Source organism: Ananas comosus, linkage group 22 (assembly GCF_001540865.1).
Source record: "Ananas comosus cultivar F153 linkage group 22, ASM154086v1, whole genome shotgun sequence".
Lineage (NCBI taxonomy): Eukaryota > Viridiplantae > Streptophyta > Magnoliopsida > Poales > Bromeliaceae > Ananas > Ananas comosus.
The window spans coordinates 7,008,780-7,034,017 of NC_033642.1; the positions used below are offsets into that span (position 1 = coordinate 7,008,780).

General features: G+C 35.0%; 2 protein-coding genes across 3 annotated transcripts; one reads left to right on the forward strand and one right to left on the reverse strand.

Annotated features, from left to right (window-relative positions):
- On the forward strand, positions 7,037-13,101 carry LOC109727605 (NADH dehydrogenase [ubiquinone] 1 beta subcomplex subunit 9). Its single transcript, XM_020257765.1, has 5 exons — positions 7,037-7,204; positions 8,264-8,305; positions 8,894-8,975; positions 10,999-11,054; positions 12,770-13,101. Exons 1-5 carry the CDS (start codon positions 7,076-7,078, stop codon positions 12,803-12,805), a joined length of 345 nt encoding a protein of 114 aa, XP_020113354.1. The 5' UTR covers positions 7,037-7,075; the 3' UTR covers positions 12,806-13,101.
- On the reverse strand, positions 14,586-24,682 carry LOC109727383 (epimerase family protein SDR39U1 homolog, chloroplastic). Of its 2 annotated transcripts, XM_020257494.1 has the most exons (13): positions 24,502-24,676; positions 24,280-24,336; positions 23,467-23,542; positions 23,097-23,156; positions 22,430-22,548; positions 22,202-22,246; positions 21,835-21,913; positions 20,698-20,759; positions 19,277-19,379; positions 18,656-18,716; positions 17,725-17,795; positions 14,955-15,094; positions 14,586-14,877 (listed from the first exon to the last, which is right to left on the reverse strand). In XM_020257494.1, exons 1-13 carry the CDS (start codon positions 24,580-24,582, stop codon positions 14,770-14,772), a joined length of 1,062 nt encoding a protein of 353 aa, XP_020113083.1. In that variant the 5' UTR covers positions 24,583-24,676; the 3' UTR covers positions 14,586-14,769. The 2 variants fall into 2 exon arrangements, with proteins under 2 accessions (XP_020113083.1, XP_020113084.1); XM_020257495.1 differs by lacking the exons at positions 14,586-14,877; positions 17,725-17,795 and having other exon boundaries at positions 24,502-24,682.

Genomic DNA, 25,238 nt, shown 5'->3' on the forward strand with positions numbered 1-25,238 from the left:
TTTTCAAAAAAAAAATTGAAACAAGCGATGATTAGTACCTAATAGAGCTATTTTATTTTATTTTCAATAATGAACTTAATTAGCTAACTATCATCAAATAGATTAAGGATTTATCGAATACATCAAGGATTCTATTAAATTTAATAGTTTTAATCCTTTTCTAAGCAAAAGATCAAATTTAACAAAATTTTTAACTTAACTACCAAAGATAGCTCAAATGAAAAATTGGAAATTATAAGGTATTAATAGAAAATTGGTAAATTTAAGGGTCTAAGTACATTTTCACCTTTAAATTTTAATATCAATTTGATATGGCACAGAGATTGTAGGTTTGATACATAAAGCCTTGAGGTCCTACATACAATGCAACGTTCCATAGGAAAAAAATAAATAAAATGAAATAATGGATTTATTTATTTGTTAGAGATAATAACACTCCATGAATGATAATTTCTTGGTTATTTCTTTCAAATAATTCTCTTGTAAAAGATGAGTTTGTACAACGACTTGTAGTTGAATTAAAAAGAAGGGAAAACTTCAACTACCATCCATATGATTTCACACTTTCTCACTTTAATATTATGTGGTTTAAAGTGTATAAATTTAGTCCTGTGGTTTATTTTTATCTTTTTATTATCAATTCCACTAATTTTTTTCGTTAAATCAGTGACAAAGTTAAAATTAAAGGGCACTAAAGTAAATATTCGATAAATCTAGTTGGGGTATCTGAAGCTTTTTGTATATATTTTAACAAAATATTAACGAAAAAGCTGACGAAAAGATAAAAATGATATCACAAGATACTAACTTGATACACTTTAAACCACAGCGCACAAAAGTGAGAAAGTGCGAAACCACATGGGTAGTGTTAGAAGTTTACCCTAAAAAGAAACTTTGCAAAATATCCTCACTTGATTTTGATTTTAATTTTTTTAGATAAAAAGTCAATGCCTCTATGTAGTGAAAAAAATTTGAAGGAACCGTCACCACGCGTCACTTTTATCTTATTCAATTATTATAATCTTTTTCTCTAGAGCTTAATTTTGTTTTTTGAGTTTTAGTAAAAAGATATCAACGAAGCATCATTGGTGAGCTTCCACTAAAATTTTATCCCTATTTACCGACCGTCCCTAGAGCAAGTGGCAAAGGGCTTGGTGGTTAGTACCCGAGACACAAGTTCGAATCCTAATTAATTCACATTTCCAGCTAAATTTATTTCTAAATGAAATAAACGAAGCGGGTAGCGTGCTACCTATCTCTCAAAAGAAAATTTTATCCCTATTTGATAGCATAGAGCGGAGAAAATTTATAGTTCTATATTAAGGCCGTGATTGACAATTCAATTCTACTAATATCATAGTTTAGTGTGCGTTTTTTAGCCAAAACTCTAGCGGAAAAAACAAAGGAAAAATCCTTTGCGTACCCCTCCGATTCCAAAGTTAAGTTAATAAATCAAATTTCTAAGTTAAGAAAAAAAACAACTAAACTATCAAATATTTGTCTTGTAAAGATTAGAAAGTTGACTAATGAACTGTAATTTGACAATGAGATAATATTTTTGTTCCATTTTACTCTACAGGGGAAAGTTCGTTGTCATATTAATATGGAGATGAATTGAGTTTGGTGAGCATCATTGCAGTTTTTGTCTTTTTAAATAGAATTTTTAAAGGACAGAATATAAGAGAAAATGATAAGTTGCTTGCAATTCTTATAAGTATATCTATTTGAATATATTTATAGAGTTCCGTTATGATACTTTTAAAAGCATAAAAGCTCAATTATATTATAAAAAAACTTAGTTTTTTTTTTTTTGTGCTTTCAAATTTTCTTTATGATAAGTTGATTTATATTCTTATAAGTATATCTATTTGAATATATTTATAGAGTTCCGTTATGATACTTTTAAAAGCATAAAAGCTCAATTATATTATAAAAAAACTTAGTTTTTTTTTTTTTGTGCTTTCAAATTTTCTTTTTAAGAAATTGTTATGCATTATTTGGGAGAGATATTTTATAAGCTAATAAATCATGATAGTAAAAGAGAAGTTCTTCAACCCGCATATTAAATGATATAGAATCAATGTTTTTAAAAAATAAAAATAGTAATGATGTACTCAAACGAGACTATTATTTTTCTCTTTCATTTTTTACATTATGTCATATATTTATTTTATAATGATAATTAGCAAGTACCAAATTACTCTCCAATTGTCACGGCCAACCAATTATTTTTCTCTTCTCATTCTACGTACCTTTCCTCCAAATATCTAACAATAACTACCAAGTAAACCTTCACTAACTACTTTGTCTTTGTAGGTTTCAGTATTACGTCTCTTTTGCCTGCTACAAAAGGCGTCTATTTTTTTTTTTCTATTGTTAAATATTCTTTTAAGGATCTATTTAGCCTAACTTAATTTTCTCTTGTAGATGATTAACCACCATAGAACCAAGCCATCGGTAGCTACATTTGCTATTACAGTGCACTCTTTCATCGCAGAATATTATGTTGTTTGCAGTACTGGTTGCGTAGTTGAATTTTTTCTGTACTGAGAAAATTATGTTCTTGAGATTACATTTGTCAGAATAAGTTAATGAGTGATGCTCGAACTTGCATCCTTTACATTGTTAAACAGTTCAAGGGAGAACTCCTCTCTATCGTTGCGAAACGCATCTGACCAGATTGTCCACAACAAAGCGGAACTACGCATGCAACTTCATTGATCAGCACTCAACACCTTCTACGTACATAGATCCCCATGCACGCATGCAATCCGGAAGACAAGCACTGGGACTTCATCGAGCGACAGATAGCCAATCTGCCTTTGTGGCGGCACTCCCAGACGATCGAGCTCGATCTGAGATGTGCTTTTTAGCATGATCAGATAGTGCATCACCTCGGTCCAGTACTCTATACTTGTGAATAATGAAGAAGGCAATTGCTTCTCATAGTCTAGGGTTATCAGGCAAGGATGTCCTCATTCACCTTACATTTTTATTCTCGCGACCAACGTAATGTCACTTCTGCTAAAGGAATCTATTCAGTCCGGTTTAGTGGAAGGCGTAAAACCATCAAGGTCGGGTCCGACAATCTTGGATGTCTTATTCGCCGACGATATATTTATCTTTGGGAATACGACTAGGGGTGTAAACGAGCCAACCATGAGCAGCTGCGGTCGGCTCGTGTTCGCCTCGTTTATTAAACGAGCCGAATACGAGCTGGCTCATTAAAGTATCGAGCCGAAAAATCAGCTCGTGTTCGGCTCGTTTATTAACGAGCCGAATACGAGCGCTCACGAGCTGGCCAACGAACAATAAATTAAAAAATTAGATTAAATATATATAAAAAATAAATTATAAAATCTTATTATTAGACTTTGATCTAATAGTTAAACTTTACATATAAATAAGTTTTTTTATAATTAAGCTCGTATTTTTATTTTTATTTTGCTAAAAATTAAATAATAAAAATATATATTATATATAATTATTTATTAATATAAAAATAAAATTAAATAAATTATATAAATATAAAATATTGTATTCGAGCTGTCATCGAGCCCAACACGAGCGAGCTGACCCCAGCTCGTGTCGGCTCGTTTATTAAACGAGCTGAAAAATCCAGCTCGTGTTCGGCTCGTTTACTAACGAGCGAGCGATTTCGAGCTCATTTCGAGCCGAACACGAGCTGTGCCGGGGGGGCGGGGGGTATCGGAACAGACTAGCGCAGCTGGATTGCCACCCCTAAATACGACTAGTCAATAAACAATATTAGGCTAACAGATACACTTTCTCGTTTCTATAATTTGGTAATCGACTTCAGTTTTGAGCTTTCGACTCGTAGACAGTTTCGTGGTGCCATGGATTTTGAAAAATTGAATTACGAAGGGAAAATGATTGTCTATGGTAGGTAGCGAAGGGCTCGGACCGATAGACAATATATCGATCATTGTACTCAGAACATTGCATTCCCTTTTCTCTGTAAAGAGTTTTTTATGTAAATTCTGTGTGTTCTTTTATTTTCTGTTTGTGATTTGTCTACTTAGTATGACAGAACTTCACGGTAACAGGTGTTATCTAAGTAATTCTCTATTCTTGAACCTTTATCGTACCTTTCGCTTCATCACCGACAAAATACAATCATGCTTGGCAGGATGGAAAGCTCGGAGCTTGGCTAATAACATAATTAATTTTAAAAATTGGATGAAAATTGGGGACCATTAATGGTTCAATTAATCCTAATTAAAGTATAGAGCTATGATATGTGCTAGCTTTATCAATGCTCAAAAGTTACACCTTTTACATCATTCACTACTAACTACAGTAAAATTAATATTCCTTGCTTTTGTGTCCCTATTGTTATTAAGCAAATGGATAAGAATATTATAAAAATAGAGTTACAAGAAAAGGAGATGGATGAAGAGAAATTCCATGATCTCATCTCTAATTTTAGCTGAGAAATGTTCCTTTCCTTCAAAGAAAAACAGCTTAGAGAAACAATATTTTAAAATTTTGAATTTTTGCTACCATAAGAAATAATATTTTAAAATCTGGGTCGAACAGCAACCCAAAAATATTATTGGGTCAAGGACCACTGGTTGAACCAATAACTTTTGTGCGACGTCATAAATATTTAATCATTATTTTATTATATAGAAAAAATGTACATACATATTATGATTCTAATATCATACTAATAATATTATAAAATACTGATTTCTAGACTAAATTAAGTAGATATAAGTTTTCAAGCTTCACTTTTTGTAAGACTAGTATGTGCTAATAAAAAATAAAGTTAGCTAAGTTGATTTTAATGCATTGAATTTTAACATGACTTGATCAAAGAAACCCGACCTGTTTGATTAAAATCGGATCGGTTTACTGGTTGGCTGGCTGAACTGTCGATTCAAATAATTCGAAGCGGTTTTTAGACTTATTCAATTCAAAGAATTGAACTAAATCGCTTTATGGACTAGGTCATAGTAGGACCGGTTAAACTAGACGATTTTACAAGATTTTTAAATAAGGAATAATTTCATACAACTCTTTGCTAGTGTCTGATAGAAAAGTATAGTTAACCATAGATAAAATACTTAACCTTGGTTGGTGAGTGAGATTTTTAATTAATATTTTTACCCTTCTGATATTATACCTTCTTCTCTGAATTAAAATCCAAATTTGATTAAATCCTTGGAAATGAGAACTCTTTTTGATCTTCCTCTTTCTCTTTCTCTCTCTCCTTCATGCTAGTTTCAAATCTGTAACTAGAGTTTTTCCGTCCCTATTCATCCATGCTTTGCCCAGTAAACCATGAATACGCAAAGTACGTATAACAACTATTTTGTGGGCTCTAGAATATAATCTCTTCCCTCTGCTGCAAAAGAAACCTATTTTTTTGATTGCTAAATGTTTTTATAAGGACCTATTTAGCCTAGCTTTATTCTTGTGGTGAGATTAGTCACAATAAAATCAAGCCATTTAGCAGCTATAATTTACCATTATAATGCATTATGCCATCTCAAAAAAATTATATTATTTGTGGTAGTTGCATAATTAAAGCATTATGTACTGTAGTACAAATTTTGACAAAAAAATGTCCTTGAGGCTCTATTTGCCGGAATAAGTTACTGTATGATAATGTGTCTGGCATAAAAATTTTCACTACTATTGGAAGATAAAAGTTTAATTTTTACACTTTGAAAAAATGACCTGGAACACAGAAAATGGTATGCTATGCTAGATATTTTATCACACTCATCTTTCGATTACTATAATCTTCTTGAGTAAATCAAAAAAATAATATTGAACAAAACGATTTTGTATCCAAATAGGGCGCTTTAAATCACACTCAAGCTTGAGTAGGAGCCTATTTGGTATTTAGGCCCGTCTAAGACTAATAACTTAATAAGCAAATAGAGTTGGTGTAAAATCATACAGAGACATCCTTATGTATTTTTCTATGGGACCGGAGAGTTACGATATGTGAAATGTGATGTGATATTACGTATGTAAATAAATAACGTATATTTTTTCACCGTATAATGCATTCTTTCCGCAATCCCAAATGAGGCTGTTTGCTTATTCAAAAAAGCGTGAAAAAAAAGTTTTCCCACATTTTTATTTTATTTTATATAGAAATGCTTTTTCCAACTTTTCACCCATTCGGTTTGAAACAAAATAATACATGTTTAGAAAAAAAATTTTCCATATTTCATAGAAACTAGCATTTTCATTTCTTGATTTGTTTTTTAAGGAAAACGAAAACCATAGTTTTTCATAAAGATATAGAAAAAAAAAAGTTTTTCATAAAAGTTTGTTTCTCTCATAACCAAACAAACGGAGAACTTGAAAAACATTTTTTCATGAAAACTTTTTTTTGAATTTATTTTACACTTTTTCGAAAAATCAAACAGTCTCTAAATCGGAGAAATGTGGCGAACAACATGCTCATGCAACCCAACTGGGCTTAAATCCGAACAGGGTAGTTGCATAATTAAGGCCCCTCAACAATGAAGCCCAATGGGCCCCATAAGAAAACAAAAAAAAAAAAAAAAGTATAGAATAGTGAGGACTTTTTTTTTGGAAATAACCCTATAAAATTTTTTAATTAAATAAACAACCCTATAAAAAAATTGACAAACTAGCTCTTCTTTTACCGTGTAGAAGCCATGGTAAAATGTTTCTTAAAAACGATAAATCCTTTAAATAATTTACCGTCTTTCTAATTTTTTACAAAAAGTAGTAAATTATTTACCGTCTTTCTCTCTCTTTCTCTTTTTATTTTTTTTTTATTTTTCATTGGTAAACGATTCACCATTTTTAAGAGAAAATTTTACGGTACCTCCTATATGATAACGAAGGGTCATTTAGCCAAATATTTTTTTAATAGGGTCATTTAGCTAATTACAACATTTTCTAGGGTTATTTCAAAAAAAAAGTCCGAATGGTGAACACAGTGTGAATTGGCAATTATCCGATGCTTTCGCCTCATTGATATCTTAATAGATCGGACGAAGCGGTGGTGGTGGTGGTGGTGGTGGTGGTGGTGGTGGTGCGAAACAGCGGCGGCGGCGGAGGGATGAGCATGTCGGCGGCGGGGTATTTGGCGCGGCGCGCGGCGCAGAAGGAGCGGGTGATGCTGCTCTACCGCCGCGCGCTCAAGGACACCCTCAACTGGGCCGTACACCGCCACATCTTCTACCAAGACGTAACCCTAACCCTAACCCTAACCCACCTCTTCCCCTACATCTCCATCTCTTCCTCCTCGTCATCGCCACTTGCCCTGATTCGGCGCCGATCGCTCGCCCTGGTGTGAGGGTTTCGGTCCTCGGCGGGAATCGCGATCCGGGATTTGAGTTGGATCGGATTTTGGGTTCGATCGTTGCTGATTTCGGGGTAAAGGTGTTGATTTGTGGTAGGGATTGGGTTTTAGGTTAGGGAAAGTCAAAAAACCTTTATTCATCTGCATTGGCAACGTATGTGGAATGTGGTTTACTAAGAGCTAGACTAGTTATTGTGAGTGGATGGCTAGCAAAGAAGCGAACTTGCTGAATATATGCGATGGATAGCGCAGTGGTGGGTTTTAGTTGGTTTCTTTTAGGTCCTGAATGAAGAATTTTGAGCATTATAATGAGACAAACTTTCTCCTTTGTGTGAGATGCTTATTAATTACCAAAGAATGATCAATGTGCTTGTTGTAGATTGATGGTAGATATAATTCTTTTGTTAAGTAAAGATTTAACTCGTAACTTTTGACTTTGTGTGGGATGTTTAACTTTTTTAGTTTTGCAAAAATTGCAGTTTGTCCCCATTTTGACTGATGCGAATGAAAAGATGTCTTTTTTGTTATTGTATAGTGAGCTTATAATGGCAAGCTTTTGAAGATTAGAGAAATGCTTATAATGTCTTTGGAGTGTTCTGCCGATGGTTATGCTAGCTATTCTTTTGGTAAATGTGATGGTGTTAAACTAGGCCTTTATCTCTTAACCGGTGTTTGTCATCTTGCCACTGGAAGTTGTGCTTCTTATGGATAACTGCTTCTCACACACAATTATGCAATTTGTTTTGGTCTTCTTTTTTTCCTTTTTTTTTCCGTAGAATAATATTTTTTCTGCATCTTCATGTGCTGCTTGCTGTTCATACCCATCCTACAGGTTGTTTCATAGGTTAGGTTGGTTTGAAGCACATTAGCCTATAGACTTGATTAATTTTTTTTTTTATAAAGTAAGATGTATTAGTAATATAGTTTTGGATGTTCTTCTTTCAGGCATCAGATCTACGAGAGAAGTTTGAGGCCTACAGGCATGTGGTATGATCTTTTTTCCAGCTAATTTTAAACTTTTAATTGATTGTTGCTAAGGTTGTTTGTGCAGGAGAACACCTACTTTATTCCTGTTTCTTTGTTAACTTCTGAAAATTGTATTATCGAAAGAAACATCATATAGAAACTATGATATTTATCTTCAGTGTCCCTAAATAAATGTAATTCATATAATATATGCATCTTGTTGGATACATTTTATTATTGTTTCTTTTACTTTGCTTCTATTAGTTTTATTTGTGTTATTTTCCTCTTTGGATTTCTCGGGCACTTTGTTTGATGAACTTCAATTAGATCTGTTGCATATATGGTTGTAGACAAGAGCATATTATTCAAAATTGATTTGAATAGAGAATTTGTATTGTTTAAAATTTAAAAGGGACATAATAGCTTCTCTTTTTTTTCCTCTATATTCTTTTCCTCGTTAAGTTTTGTGAACAGATTGCATAACATGGTGCATCATGTTCAGTTTTTTTCGTATGTTATGGCTGGCATAGAACCGTTAGAAGGAAAGAAACTGATGTATATGTGTTCATATTTGTTTTTTAATTTCTGAAATTTGGTGAAATTTTTCAGGAGGATCTAGACACTATCGATAGGCTTATTAGTGAGGGCGAAGCAACCTATGAGAAGTGGCGGCACCCTGATCCTTATATTGGTTAGTAAAAAACTTATAGATCTTTTTATGATCCGAGTCTTGCGTGTTTTTATTCATTATATAATACGATGGAGTTGAATATATTACTGGGTCATTTAGCTCATGTAACTAATTAGGATAGAAAGGTAGTCTCCTTGATTTCTTGCTTTCCCTAATGCATGCTGAGGAGTTTACCTCTCTTCTCTCTCTTCATCATAGACTTTGTTATATAAATGACAAGCATTCTTTAGACTGTGGAGACTCTTAGCGTATCTTCGTTGGAGACAATCAGAAAAGGGAATCGCCTAATCCTAATCTCTTTAGTATGAAAAATTGGCCGGGTCATACCCTCATATTGCTATTCTTTAGCATTGCTTCTATTCTTATTTAGTTGTGATTTGGAAATTCTTGCAAATATAAGAAGTGGCATACTTTTCAAGCGCTAATGTTAGATTATCAGATGTAGAAGCGAGAAAGCTTCTCTCATTTTGGATAGTCCCATATTCCAATCCCTTTCTGTTATTCTTATGCTAATCCAAACAACAAAGGGCCACCTTATGCCCCTCAAAATTGTTATTGTGTTTTTTACCCTCCTTGTAGCAAATCATGTTTCAGCCTTGTTTCCCAACAAATGAGTGCTTCTTTCTTTTGTTGCATTTTCTTATTCTTTCACTGCTCTGTTGCTTCTCCTACACTTCAGCAAACAATCCGCTAGCTCATCTTGTCCTGTGTTCTTGTACAAGGTTGCCCTTAATAACTTGAGATGAGATGAACCTATATTCATTGTTGTTAGGGATTACTTCAGAGAGTCAAAAGGACAACTTGAGGATTGAAAGTTCATGCAGTCATAACATGCCTTTTGAAAGTATAGACTAAGGACTTATTTGGTCCAGTTCCCTTTTTTGGCTTTTTCGAACTCAAATTTTATGAAATGGAGTGTTCCACACCAAAGGATTGTTTGTAATTTAATCATCTGCAGGGTTTATTTGGCAACAGAAAACAAAAATTTACTAGTAACTTTTGCCACTTTTTTCTTTGTCTTGACTGTAACTTATTCTGTTGTTTTCTGTATAAAAGATGACTTTGCAAGTTAACCAACCATAACAAAGAATAGAGAAGTCCATCCTCTGGTACACTCCATCCCATCCACCTGCACTCCATCTTATAGAATTTGAGTGTGGTCTAAAAATTTGGCAATTTGGACAATAGAATGGACTTATACTCAAAATTAACTACAATTTGATGCTTAGGGTTAACCAACCACAATTCACTTTTTTCATGGCCAACATGGGCAATATTTTGATAGATCCATTTGTGATATAGAATTTAACGCGATTTTGAATTAACAGACACGACCTTCCGATCTGGAGCCAGACAACCAACACTAATCTTCTCGAGTTACCAGTCTTCTTTATTGTTGTGGAAGATGTAAAACTTTTGTTTTAGGATCATCACCAGATGGCCTTCTGATATTTGATGCCTGGATATATCTGATGCCTGGATTTTGGATTAAGACAAAAGTTTGGCGCCTTCGGCTTGCCAAATTGTAAAATGTTTGTACCATTTTCATAACCAATCACCAAGGTGGGATCTGTGAAGTGCGCCATGTAGTGAACCTTACTGCACCATAATTTGGACTAAAATCCAACCAGCCAGGGTCCACAGTGCCAAGCCATTTCCATCAGCTTTTCTCTGGTTAAGTGCTAGTCCACGTCTTGACAATACTATATCCGAACATGTATTTCGTATTACGGAATTCATCTCATCTTTTTAGGCCCAAAACATTTTGAAATAATTAACTGAGTGGGGTTTTCATTTCGAAATCTGATTTGTTATTTTAAGTGGGTTAGCTTTTGTTGCAATTATCTGCATATACCGTCCAGTATTACACCCATGTTTGTGGATTAGCTTCTTGACTGTTTCTATATGCGCCATGGAGTATCAAGGGTAGTTTCTTGCGGTTCCTTCTGATCTGTGCTATTTTACATTTGTTGAGTGGTTGATGTTATTATTTCACATATGTGCTTTTTCTCGTGATCTGCAGTTCCTTGGGCTCCCGGTGGCTCCAAATTTACACGAAATCCTCCTCCACCTGAAGGGGTAAGCTGTCATATTTGTTTTGACATGTAAATATTTATTCGACCAGTCACTACCTTTCTATCTGTGGAGCATAAGCTAGCCTATTCCTAATTTATTTTGGCATTTTGGGGGGCTTTGTTGTGGGGGGCGGGGGGGCGGGGGTGTGTGGTTGGGGTGATGGATGACTGAACTATAACTATTTAGATGCTGTTTGCATGTCCATAACATGTAATTTGTTGGTAACTTACACATCCAAGGATTGTCCAACATAAAGATCAGCAAGAGTTTCAGTAGAATAAGTTGATATCATTGATAAGGTAAGTCTGTCTATGGTTGGCTATAACACTGTTATTTTAGAAAGTTGTCTCACAGTCAGCTTATTTGGGCAATCTGGAACTCCTTTTCCTCCCGTTTTTCACTTACTTGTAAAGATTAGACTCCTTTATTGTGCTTGCCTGGGATTTGATTGCTGCGTTGTGGCGAAGTAACCACCAGGTTTGCTTCATAAAAGAATATGAGCGAAATTCCTTAGCATCTATGAGACCCGTGATTATTTATTTATTGGACGCAAACATCCATTTTGCTCTTTCCATTCAATTTGTTACTTACAGCTGCTCTAACCAATCAGCCATCTGAGTTGCCTTCATGATGAGTATTATAGGCCTTTCTTGGTAAGGCATGTAAATGAAAATGAGTCATGTTTCAACAGTGTATATCTTGAGCTACATTTTTGTTTAATGTGTTTATGTAAGAGCTTGCTAACAGCAAACTAGATTTCCCTACTTGATCAAATAGTTCCACTTAATTGTGACTGCTGAGTGCTGACTATAAACTATAATTGTTTTTGAACCGATTCTTCCATCATCGAGGTTGTCGAATGACTGATAAAGATGGGTGAAAGATTTTCAGTACTAGATTGGAGCAATTGTTATCTAATTAAATGCCTTTGCAGGCACTTCAGTTTAGTATTATAAGATGACAGTTTGAACCTGTTGGTTCAGATAAAAAAGTAGAAGTAGAAAAGTATCATTTTGTTCCTTAAGAAAGTTGACTAGATATAGAGAAGACCTTATACTTTCGCACATAGCAGTGTAATAAGCCTTTAGCATAATTCTATTATATGTGACGTAATTCGAAATTCAAGTTCAGTTTAAACTTTACAATATGTTGTTATAGTTTGAAACAATGTTTTCTTCCTGTCTGGTGATTTAATGGTTACCATATTTTAAATTGACCATAGACCGCCTTTTGATAGACTTTGCCCATTGTTAATAGCACATTATTATTAGATAACACTAACGGTGCTGATATTGACGAGTATGTGATTTTCCCGAAAACTGAATAGCTGAGATTATATTAGGCTGATCATAGCTGTTTGTTATTGAATCTTGGTTAGGACCTTTGAAGTTCTTAAAGATTCTAACTGTTGTTCCTTGCATCCTCTGCAAACAGTCGCCTAACTTGACATTAATAAGGATAAAAAATGACTATTCCACCTTTTCCACAACCAAATACAACCTCAAGCAGGTTAGACTACAGTGAACATTTCAGCATCTTGCAGTCTTGTTACTGTACTAAATTTTTATGTATTTCAATATGCTTAAAGTTCAAACCCTCTACGCATTTCAGTGCATACTTCAGGTGTTTTATGATAACTGACTGATCATGGCTTGAAAGCGCTCTTTTTATTGTGGCAGTCATCTTGGTCATTTCTAACTAACGCTTCACGTTTGCAGATTGAGATTGTTTATGACTATGGCAAGGAAGACTAATGAATGCGCAAGAAAATCTCGGCACTTCTGCAGTGCAATGATGTTCTCTTTAACCTTTCACTTAAACATGCGGAATGGTGACTTTCTGGTGAATAAAATGAAATCAACAAAGTCTTAGGTTGTTGTGTGCCTATGTTATGGAGATTTGTATCTAAATTCTTCCGTTGTCTTCGTTCGTAAATGCAATTGGCATAATCATCTCTGTCACATTCATCGATCATACCTGGAGTACTCAGTGTGTCTATGATTTTGTTGGCTCACTTCGAAATAAAGGTTGTTAACAAATATTTTAGTCATGCTGCTCGGCCAGGGATCTATTGCGGAACATGATAAGCTATATTTTAGTCGTAAAAGAGTAAGCGGTGCTTGATACAAGGTAAAAAGCTGCAGAAATGAAATGAAAATGCTATCTGTGTATGTATTGTCTACGCAACTGCTAATGTCTTTATCAAGAATTTTAGTGCCTATTAGTATGGGTTGTGTTCACTGTGCCGTTTCTGGTGACAAGATATCAGCATTGTACCGACTCTTGTACTGATGTCATGGTTTGAAATTCTTTTTTCTGTAAATTTAAGTAGTCATTTCAATTTAAGGACAAAAATTTGATAGGAGCATATAATAAACAATTAGACTAAATTGGTGTCCAAAAAAATTGATATTTTGTGTTGTAATGTGTTAGCACCCAGGTATCTTTTGATTGGCACATGCCAGCACGACACGCTACGTAGTGTGTCGTAATATATCAGTGAGTTTGCTACGTAGTGTGTCGTAACATGTCAGTAAGTTTCCGGCATGGGGTTCCGCTGCATGTAAATCCTTGATCTATGGAACTCTGTCATACAGGTAATGAGCAGTAATCAAGCTATGAAGCCTACTAACTCTGAAGACTTTGTGACTTGGAATAATTGTTTCGATGCCAAGCATTTGGTCAGAGGGAGAGGGTAATCAGTAATCACCATCTATTTCTTGTTAATCCAGTAAAAAGTGGTCAATTGAATTATGTTTCCGAATCGTTTAGATGCAATAGTGTAGTGAAAATGCCTTAATGCTTGATGCATCCTCTTTGAGTGAAAGAGTATTGCAGTGCATTCTCTGATTTTTTTTTTTTTTAAATTCTTTCGTTTTCCCCCTCTTTTCTGTTTTCTGACGGCTTCGGTAGGCTGACAGTGCCTACTAGTGTATGGATATGTTTTCTGCACTGCATTGAGATGAAGCTGACAGTGGCTACTAGTGCATGGATATGTTTTCTGCACTGCATTGAGATGAATATTTAAGGCCACTGGTTTAGTTTGGCTTCCATGGAAAAGTATGATGCATCTTTGTCATGAAAATAGAAAGGTCCAGTACATATTCCTTTCATGCCGCTTGGGGTGATGAGGTAAGTTAGGGTTCATTACAAATTTTCTCCTGAAATTTTGATCCTTTGAATTGCAATTGTAACAGGTTAGTCCATAAAGTTTGCCCTTGACCTCAATTTTATCCTTGAAAGTTCAATGTTCTTTAAGTTCCACCTTGATTTCCATTTCATCCATAAAGAGTTGCCCTTGGTTTCAATTTTGTGATAATTGTGTTTCAACTTCAACAAATATTTTGATGTTGCCTTTGTGTCTGCTACATCACTTCGCATGGAAAAACTTACCCAGTTTTTAGAGTTTCCTCAATCTCCTGATCACATGAATGCATATATTACTTATACGCGACAAAACAACAGGAGAGATCATTTGTTTTAGCTGGAGCAGATCCTATGTTAACTGGAAACTAAACACAAGCACTCTCACTCTTAAGAAACTAACAAATATTTGGGAACTTAAATAGGCAAAAATACAAATCACCCTTTAGCTTAACTAATCAATATATAAGCATCGTTAAGCATCATTGATGTAATTGTGAATAGTTGTCCATGTTCATGGAAGAACTTTATAAGAAAGAATAAGTAAATGATACACGGGAAATAAATTTTCCAATCACAGCTCTTTCACGATGGCCTTTAGTGCTTCTTTAACATAAGGGTACTGAAATGAGAACCCTAATTCCTTCGCTCTTACAGGAAGCACTTTTTGACCTTCCAAAACCTGCGTTTGATGCGAACTTAACTATCTTGTGTAATGTGATACAAGAATAAATAGATGGAAGAGTATCAGGCACTTACAACTGAGGCGCCTTCGCCAAGGACTACTTTGAGCGCAAACTCCGGTACGGGCAACCAAGAGGGGCGACCGATTACTTGGCCCAGGTGGTCACACATCTGCGACAGCCGAACTGGGTTTGGTGCAGTTCCATTAATTACACCTGAAATATTGAAAATCCAACTTTTGAGGTGAATTTTTTGAATACGCCTTGGGCTTAAAAGTGAATAAAGAAAAATAGAAATCTTCTATTCGGGCAATAGAAATGGTAACGGTGAAAGATTGGCGAAAATCCTATCATATAAAGTCGGTAAGTTGCCAATTCGGTACTTGGGCTTGCGAGTTGCTTAAAGTCATTGATAGAATAGACAAAAGAATAGGAGGATGGCAATCCAAACTGCTCTCGCCAGGAGGAAGGCTCACTTCGATCAACTTGGTTCTCCCCACTCTACTACTTTACTATCTTCAAAGCACTGAAATGGGCTACTCATCGTGTAGAATCCTAAGGCAATCCTTCTTCTAGAAAGGTTGCTCAAGAACTGGAGGTGGCGCATCACTTAAGAACTGGAAGAATATATGTAAGCAAAAAGGGAGGAGGACTAGGGATAAGAAACATGGAAGATATAAATATTGCGCTCCTGACAAAGTAGCGGTGGAGATTCTTCTCCAAATTAAACTTGTAATGGATCAAGTTGATCAGGGCGCTTTACTATACTAAGAGAAGACCACTAAAAGATGGGAGATCCTTCAAACCTTACTCTCAATGGTGGAGGAACGTCTTAGAATGTAGCAAGGATTTAAGTGCCGTGACACTGGGTCGTGCCGGAAACTTGCCGGCACGGTATGCGTGCTGGTCAAAAAAATTCTTGTGGGCCGATACATAATAGCATGAAATATTTATTTTCTTTAGCAACAAAATATTTTAGCTATTTATTATGTCTTTTTATCACATCTTTTGAACTTTATTTAGGAAATTCTTACTAATTTAAAGAATAGAGGTTTTGAGCTGTGTCATCGGCACGAGGTCTGTATCGTGCCAGTATCTTGTTGGCACGGTACGGCACGGTAGATATGGCCTGTGCCGACGGGCACTTAAAACCTTGGAATGTAGAGACATCTTCATGTCTGGAACTACCTACAACATTGTGGAGGGCAAGCACATTAACCTTTGGTCAGACACTTGGATCATTGATGCCCCTCTTCAACCCATTTTCTCGGACATTTTTTATAGACCAACACATAGAGATCTACAGGTTAGAAACTGTTGGGGGCAAAGGGGCTAGAAGTGGAACAAAATTCTTAGAGGCTTCGTTTGGTTCGGGAATTAGTAGGAACTAGTTATACCGGGAATAGGTACAAATATGAGTTTTTGTAAAAACAAGGGTATTTTTTTTGTTTAGATGAAATTGTGAGTATAAGCTGGAACTAGAAAAATTGTGTTTGGATGGTTATTGGGAATAAGAGAAATAGTTGATGGTTATAAATAAAAAATAATGATATTACCTTTATAATTGAATTTAAATTTTTAAATTTTAAACTTATAATTTTAAATTGAAAATTTTAACTTTTAAATTTTAAATTGAAAATTTTAACTTTTAAATTTTAAAAATTGAAATTAAAATTTAAAATTTAAATATTCAAATTTATAAATTTTAAAATTTAAAATTTAAATTTAAGACCAAATTTAAATTTGAAATATATAAAATATCAAATTTAAAAATTAAAAATTAAAAATTTATAATAACAAATTTAAATTTTAAGCTTTAAAATTTATAATTTACAATTTTAAATTTTAATTTTAAAATTACAAAATTTAAATTCTAAATTTTAAAACAAAACTCTCTCTCTCTCTCTTTCTCTCTCTCTTTCTCTCTCCAGTGGGTTCCCAAGCTTGTTCCTACCTGGGGTGGGAACTGTTGTTCCCACCCCTTACCGGGTTATATATATATGTATAACCCGGTAAGGGGTGGGAATAACAGTTCCCACCAAATTTTTTTTTTTGTTTGGGTATAAAGGATAACCCCCTTAGCCCCCCTTTTATACCCGATCCAAACGGGGTCGGAGGGTTCAAAGCTATTTCCAGAGGACGGGAACAGCATACAACAAATAAAGGATCTGTTAGGACATGTAAGAGTGACAAATTGGCCATATATGGTCAGCTGGAGATGGACTATACAATTTCTTCTTTAATGTACGTTTGAGGATTAACGATCTCACTAGGCTTTCAACAATCTGGTGGGCTATCTGGTTGGAAGGAAACAACATCATTTAAAAAAAAAAAAAGTACAAACCTGTCTCAAGTTCTAGTGGGCGTTCGACACTCTCTAGGGCAGTAATCTGAGCATTGCGACTAATTCTTCTTTTCTTGATATTTTTCATGAATTTTTCATTTTATTTGAGTTTTTATTTTGATTTTTGTTTTTTTTATCTTTTATTTGTTTAGACTCCAGCTGCCTCTCTCTCCATACTAAATTCATTTTCCCATTGAATGAAGCAGCTAGCATGCTATCTTTTTTCTCCAAAAAAAGAGAGGGGAATTGACATATATAGATTTGCATTGTTTAATGCCCTACGCTTCATTTATCCTCCACATAGGAGTAGACGATATTAAGTAAATATTGAAAAGATCACTATAATTGTAAATGTGGTATTGTTGTTACAAATCAAGAGTGTGTCAGATGATCGAGATGATTTGCTAGTATTATTCAACAAGATGTATGACGAACCGTTGATCATAATTACGAGCAGATAACAAAACAAGCAAACCTAATGCAAATGTAAATAGCAAGCTACCTTTATAAGAAGGATTTGTTAGAGCTTCACATATGAGGTTCACTAAATCATCTAGATGAATCCAAGAGAACCTGTAATGCAAAAACATGAGGAATAAACCTAATTGAGGAAAAAGAAAAAGCAACAACAATAGCTATGGTCGGAAAGGTGTAGACCCACTAATTTGGGCTGGCATGACATTTCAATGTATAAACCATTTATCAGGTAGTAAAATAATAGGAAAAAAAATATCTAGTCGCCTAATGATATTCAATCCTAGAGGAAAAGGGAATTGAAAAAAATTTCAAAATTGGATTTATAGAAGATTTCGTAGAATTTAAGGACGATTTGTATAGCAATGTGAATATAAATCCTACTGCATCCAACTAGAAGGTAAACTAAAACTAACAATGCCAACAAGCACATAATTTAAGCAGATTCGATAGCTATTATTTCCAGAAAATCCATATTGATTTTTCTCCTTCTCCCTGGCAAAGCAAAGAAATTCGGAAAAAAAGAGAAGAAAATTACATGTTACATTCAAGCTCATATTTTCTTTCTCATGTGAATTCTACTCATTCTATAAATCTTTCCTCAGCAAGCAAAAATAACTAGCCAAGCAAACTTGCATTAACCAAGTTCTAGAATAATATAACTGCAATTACAGAAGTACACTAGTATGGAGAAGGAACACATGACTTTGCTGGCCCGTAAAGCAAGTGGAAATTATTGGCACTTTTTAATGTGAAGTCAATAAATTCCCTATAGCTTAGCAGAGTAAACATGTGTGGAGAATCTATTGATTAAAACCTTGCTCAAATTAGGACTGAATGGTCACAAATTATCAAAATATCTGACCCAAGTAGTTCAGACTAACAGGTTGATTATTGTTAATGCAATAAAGAATCTGATCTTGTTACAATTGGAAATACAGTTATCTGAAAAAACTTACCATTGCCTTCCAGAACCTAGAGGACCTCCAGCAAACATCATAAATAGGGGGATCATTTTAGCTGCAGTATGTCAAGATAAAAGGAATAAGAAGTTAAGAACAAGTCAGAAGATACTTATCAAATGTTAAATGCACATCCTGTAATTTAACATATAATGCGACAATGCTCATTTGTGTACTGTGCTATAGAAATGAGTCGAAAATAAAGAATACTCACAACCATGAAGAACAAGTCCTAGCTATGATACTTTACAATCTTAATCAGCATTATTACTTTAACAAACCCACAAACAGCATTTCATGGCACCATCACAACTATAACACCAATACTAGGGCTGCTCTTACAACTATGACCGCTCAGAGTATATGATCTTTTTTTGATCGACTTTCTCAACTTTGATTTGTGCCCTAGCAATACCAAATACTTGTGAGATGGAGTTATCATCCTTGCTGTCTAAACATGGAATTATCAGAAGTTACCTTTCAGGCGTGATTAATTCAAGTGAAAATAAAATTACAACCGCTGAAGAGGAAGAAGTTACATTTTTGCAAGCATAGAATCTTTTTGTACATACTAGACATTTGAGATATCAAAGAGAATATTGATAAAACTAAGCCAACCTAGAGCACCACCATCCTTGCCAAGAACAATGCCAATACGAATAAGCACCAATCTAACATTATTATCTACTTCACTAGCCCTTGCTTCCCATTCTCTACACACCTGATGCATTATACACAAAAAATAGAACATAAGAAAATTACAATATGAGAAAATGGTTTAGTATTTTGTCTAACAAGTAGTATATTGCATCGTGGAGCTGAAGCAAAGTAAAATCAAATATATGTACTTTCAGGTCAATCAAGTATATGAATGTTAGTCAGAGATATGATAACTAAAATGATCATTTCGCTAGGTTGTCATACTTTCATTTGCAATAACATGCAACCTGCTTACAAGATCAAAACTGCTAAGATCACCACCAATGTGTTAGGTCTATAGAAGTAGTATGACACGTTCCTATTATTTGATCAAACCTGCAGATAATGAATGTATGAAGGTTTTGAAGCAACTTAGAAACATTATTTGAGAAACTTATTAGGTTGCAGCACCATGGTTAATCTATGGTAAAATATTTGTTGGCATTCTCTAACAAGATAGTCAATTTTTGTCTAAACATTTCTAGTTCATTCTTTTCTGCCTAACATCAAATCACACTCATTCACGTGCATGTTCTCAGAATTGATACTAAACAGAAAACCTTCTATCCTTCTGTTTAGTTTTCAAATGAGTATTATACACCTTACAATTGAAATGCATTATGTCCTCAAGCAATGTTTCAATAATGACAAAAAATTTCTGGTTTAATCTGTTTTGTCTATTCTCAAAACTATACTTATTCTGAATGCTATTTCCTAGAAATGGGACTCAGCAAATGAATCTTATTGAAATTTTGCAACTAGCTTGAAGGTTTCCCTACCAACTAACTAGCACCAATATATATATATATATATATATATAGAGAGAGAGAGAGAGAGAGAGAGAGAGAAGGGCTACTGTGCTATTAGGAGCACAGCAGCTCTTGTGCTTCTAACTTTCTAACCATCCATCAATTTTGATGAGTGGTTAAGGTGAGAGAGAAGAGAAATTGAGGAGAAATTGGATATCTCAATTTCTCTTCTCTTTGAATTTCTCTCTAATTTCTCTTCTCTCTCTCATCCTAATCACCCATCAAAATTGAGGCTGTTGTGCTCCTAATAGCACAATAGCCCTACTCTCTCTCTCTCTCTCTCTCTCTCTCTCTCTCTCTCTCTCTTTATATATATATATATATATATATAGTGCTATTTCCTATATATGGAACTCAGCAAATGAATCTTATGGAAATTTTGCAGCCGGCTTGAAGGTTTCTTGACCAACTAACCAGTACCAAGATAAACATAAATTAATCAATGTCATAGTTCGATGCCATAATTTTCTCACAAGACATGTTCAAAATTCCAATTTAAGTGCATAATAATGTATGATGATGATCCATTACCTCTGAGAGATAGTCATTTCCTGATGGACTTGTCTCATCGAAACTATGAGTTTCACTCGTCCCTGTTATTGTCATGAGAAAGATAATTAGAGAAGTAACGTATATGGTAATAAAAATTGGAATTCTTTCACATGAGTATAAATAAGACCACATTCATGACCATGAATAACTAAAGGCGAATGCAACCTAGTTGAGCATGCGAAAGATAAGATTGACAAGCATAACCAGATAGACTAAAGGCAAATGCAACCTAGTTGAGTAGGCGAAAGATAAGATTAACAAGCATAACTAGATAAAAGAATGGTCCCCTAGTGAAGAATGGTATTCCAATGGTAAGGCACTTTGGTGGGGTAGGGGTTGGAAGGTGTTTTGTGTCTGAATTTTTGTCCAGGTGGGGGACTTTGGATAGGTTGTAGGGGCACAAGTTCTTGATCCTCAAAAATAAAAAAAAGAAAAGGAAACTTAAAAAAAAATCACGCTATAGATAATGTGCCTCATAATATCATGTAACAAACCTTGTCAGTTACCATAAAATTATTTTGTCTTCAGGTCTTTATATTGGTTTGAACTTAAAAGATTTTCTAAGTTAAAAGATTGAACTTTTCTCCTTTGTTAAGGCTTCCCCATCTTCAATAGGATTATGTGTAGAGTTGTCCCACAGATCTACAAACTAAAATACAATACTTAAGAATTAAGATATCTGTACCAATTGGCCTTAATAGACTAGTTTCCTGAAAGCAGTATCAATTACTTCACTAACGTCTAGACTCTAGAGTGTTGATGTAAGGCGAAAGTCAAGCATATTTGCCTATTCTTCGTCCAATTCGCAAAATGGTAAAGGCTCGATCATGTCAATGTTGCAGACCCAAAGATTGCCTATAAGGGTTATGCTATAGCTCTCTATTTCTAAAGTAAGGAAGAACAGCCACCACTGACATCATGTAATGTAATTCGTACGATTAATCTCAACGAAAATGATGTGAAGAATTTAGATAGCACTCAACCATAACGTTTATGCTAGTGAACAAAGTAGCTGAAATCTACATAGTGGTTTCTCAATCAGGCAGTGATCTACAGTCTTTCCAGTCACATATTCGGAAGGGAAATCTCATCAGGAAATCATATAACATCGCGTACCATAATAACCGATGGCTGTTGCACTGACCAAAACTGAAGGCCGAAAATCTGGATTAGTGCGGTTTATACTTCCTACAATCTTTACCACATTAAGTAAACTCAATTAAGTGAAGAATGGAAAAGAAGCATGCTTTGCAGCATAAACAAGAATTAATATAACATATAATGGTTAACTTATAATCATGGTTGGGACGTGATAAGGGGTACAATTCATTGGTGTGTCATTGCCATTCAGCGCCATCACTGTCAACGGCATGCATGCTTACAGCTGATTGGCAGGTCACCATGCCACCCCAAGTAATCCTTCATTTCAAGTACATAGCAATTACAAAAAAGACTAACTAAGAGAAAATCAAGTAAAAATCACCTTCGATGTAACATTGATCCGGCTTTTCTTTATTTCCTTCTTAATCTGCAATTTGAATACCAAAACTCAGTAACTCATCTCAAATTAACTATATACAATTCAAAAGGATGCTCCTGAATAAAGCAATGAATTCTTGCGTTAGCCAACAGATTCACTGCATTTCAAAAATATTAGATACGTGAGAAACATAGAATTACAGAAGAATGCGAGGTTCTTAAAGTAAACAACCTCTGAAGACCACCTTGTGCTTATGGGCATTCCAGCCAGGTTAACAACACCATTTGAGCCTTGAATGCATTTTTCCCACTCTTCTTCTTCAGCAATTAGAATTTCAGGAAATTTCTCAGCTGCAATTGCACAATTTTTTTTCACAAGAGTAGACAAAAGTTTGTAGGCAAATGGAAAACAGACTAATAAAGAAACAAGGTATAACATGGACCAGCTTCAACTAATTAAGATTAAAGAAGTCTCTTCTTTTGGATAATTAGACAATGGAGCAGCGAGACAAAATGGAAGAAGCAGCAGCAGCAGCAAATTCAAATAACAGTAACAAGTACTCTGCAGTTACTGCAAGAGAGCAATGTTACTATTTTAGTCATACTACATTGAGTATTTTAGGAATTGAAAGGTTGGCTCGTGACTAGTTTATGCCAGAAATCTTTTTCAGTTCAAAAAGTGATCCTAAGAAGTAGCATACAAATTAAAATCTAGAGATTAAAGAGGGAGTCAACAGCTGGTGTTTGACATCTATTTAGAGACCAAATCCTTTATTACTTTGGTGGGCTCATAGTTCCACCACTAGAAGGAAAAGAAAACAGAAATTGATATTTCAACTAGTGCAATTTTGGGTGTAACTCATGGCATGAGTTACTAGAAATATTCATTACCTTCTTACCAGGAAAAACTAATCGTGCCTTTGCCCGAGATCGTGTTAAAACACGAACTTTATGATCATCTGCATCAATGTTCACAGACATAGCATTAATACAGGGAATGTCGAGATGATGCCTCAGCACTTATGGACTTGATAATCACTAACATAAATTTAATATGCATGATGACAAGCTTGCACATAAAGATGTGTGTGTGTATGGCGCGCGCGCGCGCGCGCGCGAGAGAGAGAGAGAGAGAGAGAGAGAGAGAGAGAGAGAGAGTAATAACTAGGACACCACATTCATTCAAAGACTAACAGATAAATTAATGTATGAGCACCAGATAACTACGAAGGTGTAAAATTTCTTCAATTGGTGGCTAATCAAACAAACCTGCTAGCAACTTCTGAACCAATCTTTGACTGATGAAGCCAGTAGCTCCAGTTATTGACACCACCATCTGACTTCCCTAAATAAACATGAAAGAATTACGAACTGAGAGAAATAGTCATCTCACTAAAATCACACAAATTTAGCATCTTTTTCAAAAGGAAACAATTAGAAAGGATAAAAACTAGAAGAGCCTAAGCATTGTCAACTGCTTATTATTTAGTAAAATGAGTTAGTATATCACATTTTTCTACATTTCAACATATATCTAGTTAGCAGCTTAAATAACAACAAAAGATATCTTCTACTGTGCTAAAATTATCAATATCAGTAGTATAAGAATTCTATTCAATTTATATGATTCCACTCTATCAAATACAACAAACTTTCATATGCAAACTTGCTTCTTATTCCAAAATTTTGGAACTATTGTGACGCCTTGGAGGGAAATCAAATCATGTATGAGAATATCAAGACCAGCAGCATGAGAAATAATAACTGGATTTTAATCATTTTAGGCCAGTGGTTTGGGCTCTACAAATAATTAGTGCTAGCATGCTGGGTCGTTACATTGCGTACCAGAGTCAGTGTTGCCAGCCGGAAGTGTCAGATAGGTCTCACACCAATGGTTAGTTTTGGTTCTTTTGGGCCAATGGCTCGGGGACATGAGTTATTAGTGTTATTAGTGCTACCGGGTTGGGTCGTTACAACTACTGAGACAATGGCGAAGCGCTACCTAAACTCTTGGTCAATTCAATGGCTCTATTATCAACTAGTGCTTGAATTGCTCCTGTTTCATTGGTTAAAAGGAATCACCTGTGATGGTTTAGTGGAATTGGAGCACACCACTCTCCATCTCTTACCATCTCGCCCCTGCAAACAACCAAAGATCTCTTCCATCACAAACATTTACCAAGCAAGGTACAACACCCACAACCCCCCATTCACCCACACCCACGCACACAACCCCACATTCACACACCCACACCCACACCCATAGAGAGAGAGAGAGAGAGAGAGAGAGAGAGAGGAGCGTACGGAGAGGGAGGGGTTGGGGAGGGAGGAGAAGGGGGCGAGGGCGGTGTTGGTGAAGGAGAGCGCGGCGCGGCGGAGCTCCATTAGGGTTCGGTGTGGTTGGGGGGGAGGAGGGCGATGAGTTAGAGGCGAAGGGAAGGGAAGGGAAGGGAAAGCGCGGGTAAATGTGGGGCGCGCGCGCGGGGTGGGGGGATAGAGGATTTGGGAGCGGCAGTTAATATTACCGCCGGAATAAAAAAAGGGTCAATTGCATATATGTCCCCGCAAACATAGTAAATTACAAATATATTCATATAAATTTTAATTTTTATAAGTTATTTCTATAAAAATTCTAATATTTTCAGATATATCTCTACCGTTAGAATCCGTTTGAAAAGTTTAGTTAACCACAGGTTAAATACTTTATCCGGATTAATTTTTGACATTTTTACCTCTCTTATATTATACTATTATAATTTTTTAAGGGACATATTTGTGATGGCAAAATTAAAAATATAAACAGTTTTCTAACGGTTCTCTAACGGTAACAAACCAGAGGGACATATCTGAAAATATTAGGTCTTTGCAGGGATAACTTATAAAAATTAAACTTTATAGATATATATTTACAATTTACTATATTTGCGAGGACCTGTATGTAATTAATCCTTAAAAAATGAGTTCTTTTTTTTTTCGCTCAATTGGGCAATGCTACATATACATTCTAAAATAGAATGTATATCTTATATCTACTAATCTAC